Source organism: Esox lucius, chromosome 8, assembly GCF_011004845.1.
Source record: "Esox lucius isolate fEsoLuc1 chromosome 8, fEsoLuc1.pri, whole genome shotgun sequence".
NCBI classification, from domain to species: Eukaryota; Metazoa; Chordata; class Actinopteri; order Esociformes; family Esocidae; genus Esox; species Esox lucius.
Window position 1 is genome coordinate 827,822 of NC_047576.1, and position 19,324 is coordinate 847,145.

At 42.9% G+C, this 19,324-nt stretch overlaps 1 protein-coding gene across 3 annotated transcripts; it reads left to right on the plus strand.

Moving 5' to 3' along the window:
* The first annotated feature begins 3,504 nt into the window (after positions 1 to 3,504).
* elovl1b (ELOVL fatty acid elongase 1b) lies at positions 3,505 to 18,615 on the plus strand. 3 transcript variants are annotated; one of them, XM_010900659.5, is made up of 9 exons: positions 3,505 to 4,159; positions 12,695 to 12,784; positions 15,661 to 15,742; positions 15,848 to 16,038; positions 16,292 to 16,372; positions 16,517 to 16,573; positions 16,651 to 16,756; positions 16,895 to 17,031; positions 17,269 to 18,615. In XM_010900659.5, exons 3-9 carry the CDS (start codon positions 15,682 to 15,684, stop codon positions 17,575 to 17,577), a joined length of 942 nt encoding a protein of 313 aa, XP_010898961.3. In that variant the 5' UTR covers positions 3,505 to 4,159; positions 12,695 to 12,784; positions 15,661 to 15,681; the 3' UTR covers positions 17,578 to 18,615. The 3 variants fall into 3 exon arrangements, with proteins under 3 accessions (XP_010898961.3, XP_010898962.3, XP_010898963.3); XM_010900660.5 differs by lacking the exon at positions 3,505 to 4,159 and adding an exon at positions 11,633 to 11,731; XM_010900661.5 differs by lacking the exon at positions 3,505 to 4,159 and adding an exon at positions 11,836 to 11,956.
* Positions 18,616 to 19,324: the final 709 nt, after the last annotated feature.

The following is a 19,324-nucleotide window of genomic DNA, read 5'->3' on the forward strand; positions in this document are numbered from 1 at the left end:
GTGTGCATGGAAGGCCTATAAATTGTCAGAGGAGGTTCCTATACAGTAGGGGCGGGAAGAGGCCAGCCTGAACGCTCTCAACGAATCCCCTCTCCCTCCCTTTCTCCCTCTCTCTCTCTCTATCCTTCTCCCTCTCTCTCTCTTACTCGCCTTACTGATCCTGTGTGAAGGCAGCCCATCCCCAGCCAACAAGGTCCAGCCCTCGTTTTTGGGCTCTGGGAAAACAAACTCAGTCATTATCCCACACAACCAGAGAAGGAGGAAAAGACACACACTGTCTGAACCACTGCTGGCATCTTTGATTCTCACATAATTTCACTGTCATTTCACTGTTTTTTTTATTGCAGAAACTTGTTGTCCAGGGCCACAGGTATTCAAGTACTTGCGCCAATGTAAAAAGACATCTAACTTCAGGAAGTAGGACTTGGAGTTAATATCAGGGAATTAGACTAGGAAAAATACTTGGAGTATGTGTCAGGGAATAGGATTTGGAGATAATGTCAGGAAAAAGACTTGGAGGTCAGGGGATAGGACTTGGAGGTCAGGGGATAGGACTTGGAGGTCAGGGGATAAGACTTGGAGGTCAGGGGATAGGACTTGGAGGTCAGGGGATAAGACTTGAAGGTCAGGGAATAGGTCTTGGAGGTCAGGGGATAGGACTTGGAGGTCAGGGGATAAGACTTGGAGGTCAGGGGATAGGACATGGAGGTCAGGGGATAGGACTTGGAGGATATGTAATCAAATGTAGCTTGTGTGGCCTTAAGTATAACTCAATGGCTCCTTCTCCCATTCATGTTTATTCTCTAATGCTCTGGCCAGCTTATTTGTCAGCTTATTTGTCAGCTGATCCCCCTGTCATAAAGCAGAGGGCTCCAGGCTTGCAGTCAGATATAAAGGGCAATTAACAGCTGAGAGAGTGCAGGCCTTGGAAACTTGGGTTGTCTTGGTAAGACACTGACGCACGTGGAGGGATGATGGGATTGAAGGAGAATATAATATACAGTATCTCACAAAAGTGAGTACACCTCTCACATTTTTGTAAATATTTGAGTATATCTTTTCATGTGACAACACTGAATGACACTGCCACAATGTAAAGTAGTGAGTGTACAGCTTGTAACCCACAGCCATTAATGTCTAAACTGCTGGCAACAAAAGTGAGTACACCCCTAAGTGAAAATGTCCACATTGGGCCCAATTAGCCATTTTCCCTCATGTGACTCGTTAGTGTTACAAGGTCTCGGGTGTGAATGGGGAGCAGGTGTGTTAAATTTGGTGTTATCGCTCACACTCCCTCATACTGGTCACTGGAAGTTCAACATGGCACCTCATGTCAAAGAACTCTCTGAGGATCTGATTTTTTTTATTGTTGCTCTACATAAAGATGGCCTAAGCTATAAGAAGATTGCCAAGACCCTGAAACTGAGCTACAGCATGGTGGCCAAGGTTCCACTCAGAACAGGCCTCACCATGGTCGACCAAAGAAGTTGAGTGCACATGCTCAGCGTCATATCCAGAGGTTGTCTTTGGGAAATAGACATATGAGTGCTGCCAGCATTACTGCAGAGGTGGAAGGGGTGGGGGGTCAGCCTGTCAGTGCTCAGACCATACGCCGCACACTGCATCAAATTGGTCTGCATGGCTGTCGTCCCAGAAGGAAGCCTCTTCTAAAGATGATGCACAAGAAAGCCCACAAACAGTTTGCTGAAGACAAGCAGACTAAGGACATGGATTACTGGAACCATGTACTGTGGTCTGATGAGAGCAAGATTATTAGACCAAACTTATTTGGTTCAGATGGTGTCAAGCATGTGGCGGCAACCAGGTGAGGAGTGCAAAGACAAGTGTGGTGGTGAAACTACAGTCAAACATGGTCTGGAGGGTCATGGTCTGGAGCTGCATGAGTGCTGCCAGCACTGGGGACCTACAGTTCATTGAGGGAACCATGAATGCCAACATGTACTGTGACATACTGAAGCAGAGCATGATCCCCTCCCTTCGGAGACTGGGCCGCATGGCAGTATTACAACATGATAACAACCCCAAACACACCTCCAAGATGATCACTGCCTTGCTAAAGAAGCTGAGGGTAAAGGTGATGGACTGGTCAAGCATGTCTCCAGACCTAAACCCAATTGAGCATCTGTGGGACATCCTCAAACAGAAGGTGGAGGAGCGCAAGGTCTCTAACATCCACCAACTCTGTGATGTCGTCATCGAGGAGTGGAAGAGGACTCCAGTGGCAACCTGTGGAGCTCTGGTGAACTCCATGCCCAAGAGGGTTAAGGCAGTGCTGGAAAAGTGTCATTTCTTCAGTTTTGTCACATGAAAAGATATAATCAAATATTTACAAAAATGTGAGGGGTGTACTCACTTTTGTGAGATACTGTGTGTGTTGTAAGAGTCTGATACACATGGAGGGGTGTAGAGATTGAAGGAGAATATAATGTATATGTTGTAAAAGGTCCAACTGTTATGGGACAAAACACAATGCATTTTACAGTGATTATAACAGCTTTACAGCTTGTTAATTGTTGACTGTAGAAGCTATATTACACAGACATGAAGGCTTGCACTATACAGACATTTAAATGCATCATCATGTATTATCATGCAGCTCTTAGGTCACACGGTATTAAAGCAACACAGCCCTCCAACGACAGGGTGTCAGATGGGTGGAGGGGGCACTCCAAGTTACGGTAATCAAATCAAATATTTAAACTCTGCCCCTCATAGACTTAAAGAGGCACTGCCTCGAACATTTACAACGTTTAATTCAAACAGAACCACGACTTGCCTCCTAGTCTTCCCTAACCCCAGTGTTTCTCAACCCTGTTACTGGAGGCAACACGCCATGCATGTTGTAGATCTCTCCCTGCTCTGTCACACTTGATTCAAATGATCAGTTCATTATCAAGTTCTACATGAAGTACATCAGGGCAAGCAGGGCGGGGTGCCTCCGGGAGCAGAGTTGAGAAACACTGCCTTAACCAAAACTGGTTGTGGTTTTCACAGAGCTAGAGGCAGGTCAGCAGGTTTAGTGATCTAGAATGTCCACTGGGTGTCAGTATCTCCATACACAAAGGGCCAAGGAGCAGCAACGAGACAGAAAGATATCTATCAGTCAAATGTATTGTAAAGTTTTTTACAACAACTGTTGTCACTATGTGGTTTTACACACACCCAGTCTGAAACTCCAAAGATCAAGCAAAAACATTTCAACACTGCAATCAGGTCCAAGTGAAAGTTACCAGTTCATCGTTAAATAAAATCATTTAAAAACGCTTAGCAAATCTTCCTCTTTCCGGATAACTTTAATTTTTTTGCCTACTCCTATCATCACTGAGGTAACTGTCAAAACCTGGTCTGGTAATTTAGTCGGCACTACATGATTTTAATCAGGTGAGATGAATTTAGGCAATCACTGATCAATTAGACAAGTCGGTCATGGCCACGTTCAGTACGAGGTAAAACGTTCTATAACGTTGCAGATAGAATATCTTTGAAAAGAGCGGAGGTGATGCTCTACTACCCATCTGAATGTTCCAGAAAGGATGAACTCGCTGATGGCAGACCATGAGTGGTGTCTAGATGGATAAACTAGTGCATATCCGTGAAAAACGTTCAGCTGCCTTTAAGAATCATAGTGAATATAGTAAAATCTGGTTTTATTAAGAATGTAAATAGCTGAATAGTATTTTTTCGGGACGTTTTGCTGTCGGGGTTTCTTAACTACGTTAGAGGTGCATGTTCGTTCTACATAGCACATTTCTATCGGGACGTTTGAAACGTTGTGTCACGCTGAACACAGAGAGGAAGAGGCGAAGTAAGCCGGTAAACTTTCTCACGACATTGCCCGGAATAAGGACAATAGTTTTATATGGTTACGCTGTCATACCGATGTTGTGTGTCAGTAAAAGGACTTTCACTGTTTACGGGGGAGGCACGACGTTCTCGTTTGCAAATTTTCGATATTCAACACAAGTCTGACTGGGTCCGCTGTTTCCTTTTACCGCCCACCTTTTCCTGCTCCATCAAAGAAAGGGTTGGGTCGATCAGGGAGGGACTTTGACGAGAGAACACGACGAATCAACTGGACATTTTTAACGGTTCCTCTTCAAAGTTCATGCTAACTTCTCAGCTGTCCGTTTTGTTTCAGGTATGTACTGTAATATCTACATTAGACACATTGACATACTTGCTTTAACAATTTAATTTGGAATTTAACGTTAGTTGGCTTAACTAGTTCAAAACAGGTACTTGGGGCTTCAGGTAATGGATACAGCGAGTAAGCTAATAGTAATATATTGTAGCTAATATTAGGCTGTGAGAATTTGTTTTATTGCCAAGTACAGTAAGTTTCACAACAAACTAGGAATGTGTGCTGTCCGTTGGTGAAACAATTTATACTAAAGGAATAAGGGAAATAAGTTGACTGAGCATAAAATAGTAGAATGCATTAATAAATTATAAAAAAAATAGCAATGTCGCTTGCGTCCATAGATATTATTAATGGGTAGTTTTGAAAACCCTTTGACTTGGTCACTTTTAAAAAAACTGAGGCACGTGTATGTAAATGTGTTGGGTGGGTATCTTATTGCCATTTCCTATTACGACTTCAGATTTGTCGGTATCACTTCTCTCGCCACTCTCGTTATTAGACACAGAGATGGATAGAGAACGTCCCTATCTTTCAGTCTTTAGGCGGATACTTTTTCTAACTACTGCGTTTAGGTGGCTGCCTACGTGGTTATAATTGTTGTTTGTACCGGTATAAAGCCCACGTTGGCGATTTCCCTGAAGTGGTTCAATATTTGCAAAACGCTCTTATCTACAGGGACTTTTTTTCTGGCCCCTGTGCCATTAAAGCCATCTTTATTCTGACTAGTCTGTTTTTTTCTTTTCAACTATAAATCATTGGTTAATCCCTCCTGATGATGAGGATGATGATAGTCATGTGATTTTTCAGATATTGGTCATGAGGCCCTTCATCTACTTCCCCAGATAAGTTGTGGATGTCACTGTCATTTTCCTGTGTGCTGTTGTTGAAGTTGCACAAGCACTAACTAGTATTAGCGAAGTGTTAGCCTAAATATGCAGACTTGCCTGGATGGTAAAATCTATTGTCATGTTTATAGACTTATCAAATGCTTGTAATGCGGTTGATCAGCCCTTTGGTGGAACAATTTCAACTCATTTGGCTTGATTGCTAACATTTAATTTTCCATGAGTCTTTAATTCAGACTTGTTTCATTGAAATGAATTCCCTAAATATCTTAGGAATTTAGCTTGATTAACTGCTGTGTGAAGATGTTTTGTAAATGCAACATTGTTCCCACGGTAAATAATGGAGTTGGCATTTTGGTGTACAAACTCTGTTGGTTAAACAAGAGTTAATGTAGGTCCACACCAGGAGTTGCTGGAGGATGTACAGTACATCTCAAGGTCCTATGTGAATCGGTTGTTCGATATCTGGAAGATAAACAAGCAGTCTGCTGAGTTGGGCATCATTTTCTCCTGCCATGTTCCAGTGAGAACCAAAGCATTGGAATCCCAGGGTTCATTCTTAGTCTGAGCCACAAAGGAGGTCAGTGAACAGAGCTGACAGGACTTATGCCATCACATAGTCAAACTTTTTCCCCATTGGAATCCCAGGGTTAACTACTTAAAAATGAAGAAAGTCATACATGACTATATCCGTCTGGCCTACAGGCTCCTATCTGTATGACTCGCTAAATGCACAAAGCATGTTATTTTCAGTGGTCTGGGGTTGCCTGTTCTGGACAGTACCATAGCTGTCCAACTGATTACATGGAGGGCTTACTGAATGCTGCTTTTGTTTTCTTCCTATATGTTTGTGCCTAATTGTGACCTTAACAACCAGGTGGGGGGATCTAATTAGTAATCTAATCAAGTGCGGGGTGTGAACCTGCAGCTCACCCCTCTGTGGAACCGGTTGGACACCTTTGCACTGGGGTTTTCTACTGTCCTTCCTGAGTCGTACAGCCGTGTGTGTGTGAATAACATTACCATCTAAATTGAGGCAAGAAAAATATTTTCTATTACAATAAATATTTAAAGCCGCTTAGAACTGGTGTACTGGTATGCAGAACTAACGAGCCATTTTCTGGGATATGGAGCATAATGTGACTTTAATTTACCTATATTCCACATATAATCAGATCCTATATATGTTAACTTTTCAAATGGGTAATAGTGCTTGCGTGTGTGCGTACATACTAGAAGACACATTTCACGATAGGCTTGGTCTAGCTTTGCCCCTCTCAGCAGTCTTGCTGTTGTCAGTTTCCCTTTTTAGGTGTCAGCCTCTATGAACAAACTTATGGACACTTAGACATGACCCTGCTGCAGAAAGGAGACATAGTCTTGTCTTTTTTTTTAAATGCTCAAAATGCAATTTCTCGTTTCTATTTCTATGGTTTTATTTTACCCATATTTTCAAACCTCTTGCTAAACCGATTCTTATCACACTGGTCACTCAACCTTGGCAGAATGTGCTTGGGAGGGCACATCTTGAATATTCTGAGCCTGCTTGGAGTCAGAAGAGCACTTGGTCTACACAAAATTGGAAATGGAGGAACGTTTGTGTGAAGTTGGGAGAGGAAAGGTTTTAATTGTTAGCAAAACAGATGCTAGCAATCTGCTTGTGAACATGAATTGATGATATTGGATTGATGATTGGTTCCATTGTTAATGATTACATGAAGATTGTGGATGATTGCAGTCTCTCATCACAAGACTAAGCACTTTGTTGACATATAAATGTTTCAGACCCTTAAAGGCAATGCTTCGAAACATAGACCAACTGACTCAGACCTCAAGGTGACTGGGCCTGTTTATTTTCTGATTGTAATACAAATATTAGGATCTTAAAGGGGAGGTGTTTACATATTTCATATAGATCCTGCTGCTGTCTGACGGTTAACCTCGTCTCCAGGCTAATTGTGCAAAGCTGCTTAGGCGTTAAATTGATGTTTTTCGATGGGTTTTCTGGACACAGATTAAGCCTAAAAGCTATTTTATCTGAACATGTGGGACTAGAGCAGTAATTTTGTTGTAGGGAAGTTCAACAAAAGCTTATGTTGTATTTAAAATGTCTCAATGTATTTTTCTGCTTGTTATGTCTTGTTTAAGTTGTACACAAAGGATTGGGTTTGTTCTCAAACCTCTCTTAAGGAACCCAAAGCAATACCATGGATTATATCTATGGCAGAGCTGGCACACCTGATTCAACTTAAGTAATCATCAGCGTTAGGACAGGGCTAAGACACAATTGTGAAATCTCTGGGTGGTATAGAAGTCCAGGACTACAATCCTTCAGCTTGTTGGCCTGTCTTTTCTATGCCTATTGCATTGTACGTGATTGGCCAATAAGCAATACACTGGCTTTCAGTCAGGGCATGGTCCTGCAGCCACTGAGGGGACAATGGTTTTCACTGTTTCTCATAACGATGGACTACGTCCCTGACTTTCCCATCAGATTAAGCAGACATTTGCTTGTGTCCTCTAAAGAGGAGCCTCGTGCGTCAAACTGCCAAATCGCCTGCCTTTGCCACAATGTGCTGTAGGTTAGAATGCTCCTTTTCAACTACACTGAGCCTTGTATGTTTAGTGACCTTTGATAGCCAAAAGAACTACTCCACCCAGGTCAAACCTCAATGTTTCCCTATACAAATAGCATGTAACGATATGTGAGCTTGAGGTATAGATGACTTTAGTCCATCTCTGCCTGGAAACTGGTCCCTCATCTTTAAGTAGTAAATTTGATATGGAGGCAACATTGGTACTTTGAATGTTAGGTTGTCCACTTTGTTATGAATTTGGTCTGTTGACTGTATTTGTTTAGACTCCACTAAGTACGATTTCCTTTTCACGTTATTTTTCTTACCTCAGGCCAGGAATTCCTCACAAACATAATGAATTGTCATTCCATTCATTGTTCACTGTGTTGCATAATCTTGTGCTGTCTGTCAGTCCTGACTGCCTTCAGGACGTGACCTTCAACCTCATTTATGTTCTGTGTAATGCAGGGAGTCCCAGTCAGCCTAAATCTGCTGTGATCTAACTGTGCACGGTCCTTAGGGAACAGACCTTGGACTTTCTCCTTCAACATCAATTAGGATCGAGGAAATGAGGATGGAGGGTTCCTTCATCTGGCAAATGATTAACAAATTAACTTTAAGTTAAAGATGTGCCTGTCTTCCAGTCAGAAGGGAAGTGAGGTTTCAAACCTTGACCAGACATGCAGAAGTTACAACAGGAAGTTTTTTCCCCCCGTCTTTTTAACAAACCCTGTCCTATTAAAGGGCTAATAGTTAAAGACATGTTTTAATACATTTGTCACTGATCTTATTACTTCTGCTACAAATATAACAATTTCGCTATGCACAGAATGTTCTTCAAGTTCAGACTACAGACTAGCTATTTCAAAATGTCTGACCATTTTAAAAACTGAGCATTAAACATTCTATTTTTTTTTTTGTTGTAGACCTTTGAGATGTAGGTTGATAATTTTTCCATATAGTGAACTTCTTTCACCTCTCAATCCCTGTAGGGTTGGACTAGCTAGTAGTTGGAAACTTTCCCCACTGCTAAAACAGAGCTTAAGGCAAATTTACATTACGATTAATTTTTTCGAGACGATGACTCAGCGCTAGATTATTTTGTGTAAACTAGCAAATATCAGCAGCTCAAGATGCCACCTTCAAGGTAGTGTGACCCCTCCACCCCTTTGCAAGTGTGAAGGCAATTTTCTGTTTTCAGTCCCGTTTCCGTGCCGTGTGCACACATTGCTTATTGTTTTATTGACGCCCACAATCTTGCATGGTACATCTTGGACATGCCAATGAAAATGCTATGGAAATGGTTATGCAAACTAAAATCTTTCTAGCATTTTATTCTCATTAATATAGTAAATAAGCACTTACAGGTGAAAGATGCATAGCCACAACAGAGTGGTGAAACTCATCACCTGTAGTAACACTGTTTAAAAAAAAGTATTGGCACCCATTAAAAGTAAAACAAAGGAATTTAAGGGACTGCATTGACTTTCCATGTGTAGTAGCAAAGCTTCACTCTGCCATAGTCTTATACTGCAGTGTGTGTTATAAGCTTCACTCTGCCATAGTGTTATACTGCCGTGTGTGTTATAAGCTTCACTCTGCCATAGTGTTATACTGCCGTGTGTGTGTTTTAAGCTTCACTCTGCCATAGTGTTATACTGCCGTGTGTGTGTTTTAAGCTTCACTCTGCTATGCTACATACCTTGTTAGCTGTGACACCGTGGTTTCTTTTTTCACTGAGTATAAAAGTGACAAGTATATTTAACGTTTGTTTGTTAGAGCACCATTAGGAAGCAAAAAACTCAAGTGGAAAGAAACAAATAGTTGTTCACCTTCATGATTCTGCTAAACGGTATACATTTTTAAATACTTTACTATTTATGACAATTTGGGAAATAATTCTAAGGTCAATGTTCTGTCTTTGGGATATACTTTTTTGTTACATTTCATTTGACTCTTTTGAATCTTTATTGAAAAACATCCCACATGTTGAATAATTATAATATAGCTCTATTTTACAAAGCTTATTTCTGTCAGTATTCATCAAGGGTGCCAATAATTTGTAAGGTAGTGAACCTGTTATGTCCAGGTGTCCCCCCCACCAGCTAAAGACAAATGTGGCCTGGACTTGTCAGTGGTGAAGAGGTTAACCCTGCCTTTGTTATAGACTTCATTTATAATTTGCCAGTTGTATAATTTAATTTGCAACATGTAGTATTGTAAGTAGATGGATGGCAAAAAATACATTTAAATCTACAACAAAACAAAATGTGGCGAAAGTGAAGGGGTCTGATTGCTTTCCAGAGTGTTTTCATCAACAGTGGATCAGGGGCTGACCGGCTTTTAGTATCAATGTGTCTTTCTTTGTGCCGGGCAGCAATGAAACCACAGCATTTAATTTCTGCCTCTGTATTCCATTCTGTTTTATGTCCACCATGTTTCACAGATGAGGCGGTAAACTTTGGATCAGGGCCACTTCCTTTTTCTCTCCGGTTATTCCTCCTCTCATTTGTCCAGACTTTTTTGTGAACTACACCTGGATTTTCTTACTAGTGTTTTCCATGTTAAGGTGGATCTTCAGAGGTTCAGCCAGGGTGCTGTTGAGTGGGTTAGGTTGACACCCTACATCTAATCTTAATCTGTTTGGCTCTGTGTTTTGTACTATTCACAGCATATTTCACTATCAGTGGTAAAGAAAAAATATACTTATCCTGAAATAGTATGAGTCATAATCCCCTTAAAACTCACTTGGAAAACAAGAATGCGGTTCTTTGTGTTTTTCCACCATTAATTTGCTCCACAGGGATTTTCTTTAGATCCACATCAAATAAGGACAGTGTTTTGTTTCGGTTCAAACCCCGGTTCTACATTTTGTCATTACTTGTTTTGCAATGACATTACTTAAGTCCTCTTGTTAGATATCAGCATGACTCCAAATGCAAAGCCTTGTATCAAGGATATTGACAACGGCTCTTTTGAAATAACTAATGATGCAAAGAAACATCTACCTAATAAGAAATGGCTGTGAAACCAATTGTCAAAGTGCTTTTGGTACCATAAGTCCTGACTGTCCTCACATTCTACAAGGTCACAGAATGTCTTGACATTATATAAAACAGGATGATATATAAAACATGAAACTCTTCTCTAAGCTTAGGTTCATTGGAATTAGTCTTTTGTTATTAAAAAAAAACTGTGTACATGTTTAGAATATGGCCCTCGGAGGCCTCTGGAGGGCGTGGCCCTCGGAGGCCTCTGGAGGGTGTGGCCCTAGGGGGCCTCTGGACTGTCGTATGTTGCAAACACTCCATTGAAAAGGTGGTTTCAGTGTAGCCTAACGGTTTTTCAGCATTCCTGCTTCCATTTCACATGACTGCTGCTGTAGAAAATGTTAATGGCATTCCTTGTTGAAACAGATTCTGATAAGATTTGGCCCGCTTCAGAAGTACTTGGAATGACGTTGTTGGATGACGTTTGAGTAATCGGAACTACTACTTAGTTGTTATCTCTAGAGAAATGTCCGTTTTCTGAGGTGGTCATCTGTTCTCTTGACAGCTGTGAGCAGCGGCTCAACACGCAACCTTGAAAAACAAGTGACTGTAGAGCAGGTTTTGCTGACTGGAATGTGGATCATGAACTTTTATCAAGAATTCCTTGTACAGATTGAGTAGAAAGTAGAAGACGTTATCTTGAGCAAACAAATGTTGCTTTTTGACAGTTAAAGTAGTGGAAAATTGACTTAAGTAAAGGATGTGCTGCCAATTGTCTTGGCGTGGATAATATTGTCAGGGTTATTTTTAGTGCTGTATCCTAGATGGAGGCTGATTTCTCTGAGCTTTTAACCAGAAAACAGACACACAAAGGAGCAGGCATCTCCCTCATTATGTTGGATTAAAAGAAACCCAAGACAAAGGCATTATCATGGATAACAGGATATCACATTCATTTCAATGTGGAGCAACTCTGAACCGGTTCACCTTTGCAAGTTGATACAGAGCCAGGATGGGGTGGAGTCCTAAAATCCTGGCTTCAGGTTCTCTTTACTGTCCAATAAAGTGATTGGTGCTTTAGGCTGACGCGTTCAGTGTGGAGACGATTCTGGAACGCGTGATAGGTGCCTGTCTGTTCAACCAACTCCCGTCAACCTGGTACGTAGATCATTAGCTGCTGTTTCTAGTGACTACATGGAGGTTACACCTACAGGGTAGCGGGAGGGAATTCTACTAATTTGAACATCTTTTTTCTGGGGAAATGTCTACATGGAAGTATCTAAGAATCACTCCTGTTTAAAGCCTGATGTAACAGTATGGATATCTGCTGCCAGGCTTCTGTCTTCTCACAGCGGCATCCTGCTTTACGTTGTTTAATGCTTGGTGAGATGCTGTCACACTGATTTGAGCGCTATAGATTGGATCAGAGTAAGAGGTTGTATCAGTTGTCCTGGTGTTCTGAGGGAGGGAGTGGCTGTAAGGGCGCTCACGCCCCCCCCGTATGTGTTGCACGTGCAGAGCACGTTTGGTGGGGTGGGGGGGGGGGGGGGTAAACGATGCTGTAACTACTGGTATGTAGGTCAATATGTTCCAAAATTGTTGTGGTGGGAAGATCCGACTCTGTCCTCATACGAGTCACCGACGCTTCCTGTAGCAGACAATCTCATTCATTTAAGTTGGTGTGAGGGGGGAGGCTCTGAGGCGGGGGGGGGGGAGTGTGAGGGGGGGAGGCTCTGGGGCGGGGGGGGGGGGGGGGGGGGGAGTGTGAGGGGGGGGGGTCGTATAACAAAGGCTCCTATCTTGATAAGTTACCACTTTTTCTCTGCCTCTGTGCTTCTGAATAATATAATTAGCCCTTTCAGACAGAAAGCAGACTCAGGCTGATGTTGTCTTACCTCTGATGGGTGGGGGGGTAACAAGGAACCACTCTTGTCAGACCAGGGGTTTCCTTTATTTGGGGGTTTATACACTGTTGAAAGTCTCCCCGCCCCCCCCCCCCCCTTAGCCAGTTCCTCATCCAGGGTGTGAGTCAGGGAGGGCGGGGCCTCGGATTGCAGCAGTACCATTCACAGTTTGTCCGTTTCTCATTCGCTGCCTCTCTCTGACCCTTCTCTCCGTCAGGACACTGAGCAAGCTGCTATTGGCTGAACAGAAGAGGGCATCCGTTGGCCCACTCTGAGGAGGACCGGAAATAAACCCACAACAACCAAGGTTAGTCTGACTTGGCACAGATGGATGAGTCCCCTGGAAACTAACACCTCTCTCCCCAGCACTCATTCAGTGTTGAGTTTTGGTTCCCTAAATGGGGTTTCGTAGTAATTTCTATAAATGTTTTACAATACTGCATGTTTCCTCAGGGGATAGTGCTATTTAGTTTAACAAACTGGGTTTAACACAGTGTTTGGACACCCAGTGTGGTGTGTTACTGCAGCCCTGCTGAATCCTGTTAAACAGAAGCTCTTCTGTGTTTGTTCTAATGGGCTTTTCTTCAGCTCCCTCCCTCCCTGAGGATGTCCTTTCTCTGTCACCAGTTCCTTCATCATTATCTAGATGCATTTTTCCGTTCGGCTGATTGACAGGGTTCCCGGAACATGTGCTTGTTCCCCGTACTTATGAAAAGGGCTGCTAGTTTCCATGAAACTTTATTCCTCCTATTACCAGCTTCAGTGTTTTGGGTTTTCAATGTTGGTAGTGTACATGCCGAAAATGGCCCCTGACCAAGGTTTTGAGGAGGGTGAACATCACATGATTGAGTCTGTAGCTGAGAGCTCCTTCCTCCATGAGATAATGTAGCATGTGAACTGAGTGACCTTTTCTCTGGATAATGTTTCCATCCTAATGATTCTTCAACAGACTAACCTGGGCACATTCATTTTCCACACGCTTTTCCTAAAGGCTTCCCTCAGATGGGAAAACTAAGCTCTTACTCAGAGTCTTGTGGTGGTGTAGTAGTGACTTCCTGTGTTGTAGTGGGGACGTTTAAGATTAACGACTTATTTAGTTTAGAGTAACAAATATTTGTTGTCACTGTCCATGGTTCCAGTGTCCTGTTTGAGACCATCATGTTTTTACAGGCTGACAACTTCATACTGCATGTTGTGAAAACCACAGGTGATGATGGTGGTCAGACACTTTGCTTGACCCTGAGGAAATGGGGTGGGACTTCGCTCGTTGTCAACAATTCCATTTGTCCTGATCTCTGCCAAACGAAGTCCTCTGACCGCCTGCAGGTGCTGGAACATAGGAAAGAGGACAGAGTTTGTTCAGCGTTATTGTCCAACAACATCATCTTTCAGACTTCAAGCAGAGTCAATAACATCTTACTCTCAATAAGAGTCTTTATATCTGTCTGTTAATAGGCTGTCCTAGTTAGAGGTCCTGTAATGTGTCCTGGAACAAGACATTCTGCTGCTCATGTCAAAAGTCACGACACACCTACAGACACGCCTTGTTCTCCGGTGCCAAAGGTAGCACCACTATTTGTTCAAGGGCGTCTCTGATATGAATCGGTCTCTAACACGAGCACTCCTGACAACCAGGAAGCTTTTGAGGTCTGCTGAGGCAGTGGAGATCTGCATACCGTGAACTCTGCTCTACTTGTCTGTGACTCACGGCCCAGAATACATTGTGGTTGGGAACGGCAATCCTGTTGACCGGTCGGAACCATGATGTGACGTGTGTTTAAGTTCTGAAGTCTGCATGTACAATTCCTCAGGGAATGTTGTCCTAATCAAACATGCAAGAGATGACCACGGTTTAACCTGAAGCCTTACTGTGTCAGGGTCCAGGGAGGTTTTCACATGTTTATTAAAGGATGTTGCCTTGCCTCTTTCAGTTATGGGTTTAAGATGACTGAAGAGGTTTTCACTGACCAAACCATTAGATCTCAGACTTTCCACTTCGATTTAGTATTTCATCTGGATGCCCATAAGCTGAGGCCAAAAGCAGCAGCTACTCTTTCAGAAGTCCCCAAAGCATCAGACATGAGAACATGAACGGGCAGCTCCAGTCCGGATACAGAACTACATGCATTCAGGTTATAGTTGCATTCTGGTTGGGTCCCTTGTAATGTTTTTGTATGTTTCACTGACTGTTTTCTGCAGCATTCCAGTATGAATAAGGTCCTGATAACTGTTCCTTGCTCTAAGGACGTGTTTGCCCTGTGGTAAAGGCACTTTGAAACCTCCTGCTGCACATTCCTATTGTGAAGTTATGTTTAATGGTGTTGTCTCAGGTTGGACTTGGTCACTCTGAACAATGGATCCACCGGGGCCTTAGTGGTCAGGAGAAACCACAGCCATTATACCAGTTATTGACCAATGACACGCACGCCCTTGCCGTATATGGAGTTATTATGGAAGCGTTTGTTTAAGAATGGACATCTAGTCACTGAGAAATGGTACATGGCCTCAGCCCTTTCCCATGATGCCTCTCTCCAGGCGGTTTATTTACATCTGTATTCTCTCTGCACCAAGTCCTCAACTGTGTCTCGAAGAAACACCATGTTTTTTTTTGTCATGTTGTGATGTGGCCTTCAGCTCCTCTGTCATGGTCTAAACAGTAGGGCAGCATGGAGATCTCATTTCTGTGGCCCTGGCCTGATTCCGTAACTTGGCAGACCCGAACTGAGGCAGGCAACGTGGGATTGAGACGCTTCTATGTCCCCTGCAGCCCCACCCCTCTACCGCTCAGGCCATGTCTGCTGATTGGCTCGGACAGGGTGAAGGCATCCTGGGATGTGGGCGGGCATAGTTTGACATGCTGGGTCATTGTTCAGAAGCTGTACGCTCCGATGAAACACACCAACCCCTGCAGATGTGTGCTTCCCAGTCCCTCTCATTATAAACATCTGAGGATAATGCAGGCAGTGTTGAGGATAATGCAGGCAGTGTTGAGGATAATGCAGGCAGTGTTATTAGTTATTTTTTTAATAGCGTCAATATGTTTTGTTAATTGTGTGTGTGTGTGTGTGTGTGTGTGTGTGTGTGTGTGTGTGTGTGTGTGTGTGTGTGTGTGTGTGTGTGTGTGTGTGGCTGGTGTTAAAATCCATGTATAATATAATGAAATGTCCATGTGCTCTTCAACAGGACTGAGACCAGTGGGACAGAATGCTTCAGGAAATTGGTGCTAGAGCCTCTGAGGTCTCTGAATTCCTCATGAAAGGAACAGGTTAGATCTTTCTACTAATCACTAGAATTATACTTTGTGTACCAAGCTGTAACCTACTTCTTGATTATGGATGTGTTTTGTATTTATTTCTGATTTGTTTCTCAGACCCACGTTTGAAGGGCTACCCACTGATGGGAAGCCCGGGGAACATGTCGGCCATCTTGGTGACCTACATCTTCTTCGTGCTGGTTGCTGGGCCTCGCTTTATGGCCAACCGCAAGCCCTTCCAGCTCAAGGAGGTCATGATCATCTACAACTTCACCATGGTTGCCATGTCCATCTTCATCGTCTATGAGGTAGGAACCTTTAAATGACTGCTCTATAAGGGGGTTTCTAATTGGTTCTGTTGAGGTTTCTGTATGGTTCTTCGAGCCAGGCTGTTAGTGACCGATATATGTGGAATTCCCCTCCATGCCAAGAATCTGTAGGATAACTGGAAAGTAGATAAATACTGTTTCCTGTATTGGATGCACAGATGTTCATCTGATTTGACATTAATGTACACTTAAATTGTATAACATCTGATGTGTTGTCCTCTTGTGCTATTAGTTCTTGATGTCTGGCTGGGCCACCACCTACACATGGAAATGTGACCCTGTTGATTACTCCGAAAGCCCCCAGGGCCTCAGAGTAAGTCCTGTTATATTCATGAGATCTTTGAAAGAACCATGTCATGCATGCTAACATTCCTGAGATATTCTTACTGATCTGTTGTCTACTGTCATGAGGGTGTTTCTTACAAGTTCTCACCATTGTGTGATCTTCCCTCACCAGATGGTTCGTGTAGCTTGGTTGTTCCTGTTCTCCAAATTCATTGAGCTTTTGGACACGGTAAGACCCCATAGTCTCCTCCCCCGTCCCCGTCGAGGTTGTTGAGGATGTGGTTGACACGTTTCTCTTTGGGTCAGGTGTTCTTCGTCCTGAGGAAGAAGCCTGGCCAGATCACCTTCCTGCATGTCTTCCACCACTCCTTCATGCCCTGGACCTGGTGGTGGGGCATCAGCTTCGCTCCAGGTGAGCCTCCTGGCACAAGACCAGTCAAGCAGGTGTTATAATACCATCTGGCAGACTGGTATGGTGTCTGATGATAGCGTCTGGCAGGCTGTTATGGCGTCTGGCGGAATGTGTGATGTGACCTTTGTTTTACCTCAGGGGGAATGGGCTCTTTCCATGCCATGGTGAATTCCGTTGTCCACATCATCATGTACTTCTATTATGGCCTTTCTGCGGCTGGACCACGATTTCAGAAATTCCTCTGGTGGAAGAAGTACATGACTGCCATCCAGCTGGTATGTTTTTCCTTATTTTAATTATTGTCTGACCTTTTATTTCCAATATGGGTTTTCACTGAGTAGTAAGGTATTGCAAGGTCTGTGGTAATTAATACAGCAGTTTAGTGTTTTCTCTAAAAGGCTGTATGTCTAAAGTACTTATCGTTGTAGTATTGATGTAGCGCCTTTTGTATTGAATTGTGTAGCGCCTTTTCTGATCCACATCCATCCTGTTGTCCCTCGTCCTTCCAACAGGTGCAGTTTGTGTTGGTATCGCTTCACGTCACCCAGTATTATTTCATGGAGAGCTGTGACTACCAGGTTCCCCTGTTCATCCACCTCATCTGGATGTATGGCACGTTCTTCTTTGTGCTCTTCTCCAACTTCTGGTACCAGGCTTATATTAAGGGCAAGCGGTTGCCGAAGCAGGAGGCCAAGCCAAGCCTCAATGGGCGGGCTAACGGCACCCCTGTATCCAAACAAGGTGACCGTATCGTCAATGGGGTCAGCAACGGATCCGTTCATCATGAAAATGGCCATGTGGGCAAGATGAAGAAGTACTAGGGTCTTTGGGAAAGAACATCCAGGACGTATGAGTACGAGATCCAGCGCCACCTACCATGGATTCCAAAGAATGTTTTGGCAATGTTTCTTTTTCCAATCCTTTTGTTTTATTCCCTACAGCAACATTGGGGAATGAAGCGGTCAGTGATTTCACATTCAATTATAGTTTTTTTTTGTTTTGAACTGGGAAACTAACTATGGAACACAATGTATGAAGAGAAGACATGTTATGACCTAATGTTACCTTCACTGATGTTACCAACGATAACCCCCCAGTCCCTGTTGCTGCCGATGGCGTTGCCCTGACCCCCGTGGACAGATGACCCTGTACAGATTCTATCAGCAAACTTGAACACAGCTTTGTAAATAGTTTTACTGTCTACATCAACTAACGATATTGGTATAATTTTTGTTACTGTTATTTTTAATAAGTACCAATAAATTTAACTTAAATAGTTGGTTTCACATTTGAAAACAATCAACAACTTTGAGTATCTTATGAATTCCTCCAAACTGTTAAGAGTCCAGAACAGACCTCTACTTGTGTAGGAAACATGAAGTCATTATGGCTGGCAGAGCAGTAACGATTGGTTATCAATGGCCTGATGTCTTCACCATCTCACTCCGATTGTCTTAAAGGTTGAATGGGGCATTTTTCTCCCATAAATATTGTAAAAGCAGTTTTAAGTTATCAAAGCAGTTGGCAAAAACGGTATGTCAGGTCTAATAAAGATGGACAATTAGTCCGTGTCAGTTTTAATTTAGTTAGCTGGATGTTGCATATTTGATTTATTACTTTAACAAATTGAATCTCATGGGTTCCCTGGACATACTTCTCACACTCACATCCTGATCTCATTGCCACACAACTATTAAATATTCAGAGTTTCTCTTATCTAAACTGTTAGCTAATGTATTCCTGGCAGAGCCTCTTTGAGTCAGTGGCGTGTTTAAGTGGGTATTCATGTTTTCAGAAGTTACACAGCTGCCTTCCAGTGGTCTCATTTCAACTATGCTGCACACGTAGGATATTAACAACAGAGCCCATTCTGCATTGTTGGTGGAGATGAATCGGATGGAGCCGCTGCAGAGGGCCCTGCCCACGGCCTTCTGTCAGGGAGGGGCCAAGACACATCAGTTTGAATTTGAGCTGGTGTCCGAGTGTACTGTAAATGAGCGTGTCTGTTGAGTATCTAACAGCTTTAACTCACAAGGCTGTAAACCAACAACCTTGATGACTTGCTGAATTTCAGCATGTGGAGAAATGACCGTATTGGCCTTCACCCATGGCACTGGTGAAGGCAGAATGAGTAACGCCTTGTTGTGGAGAAACTTCTCATTTTGGTTGTAAAATAGCGCTATCTTGATTTCCAAAAGCATTTCAAACAATATGACTAAACAAAAACCTTGTACGATGTCTGTTTAATCTTTCCTAGGTTGACAGTTTTGCATTTCAGTGGCAATCCAGAGGAATTACAGTATAGCCAAATATGAAAACATTTACATTCATTGTTTGCATTAAATGGCTAGCTACAGATCTACTGATACATCACATTCTCTTTTCCCCCCCATTAGATTTTTAAGGTCATGAGCTGAGTGCAGCCCACAGTTTAAAGGCATTCTCAAAATATGGGTATTTGTGCTGAAAATATACAGACATGTACTGGAGTCAAGCCATGAAACAATCCCACCACTGCCCCCTGCTGTGTGTTTGAAACAATCCCACCACTGCCCCCTGCTGTGTGTT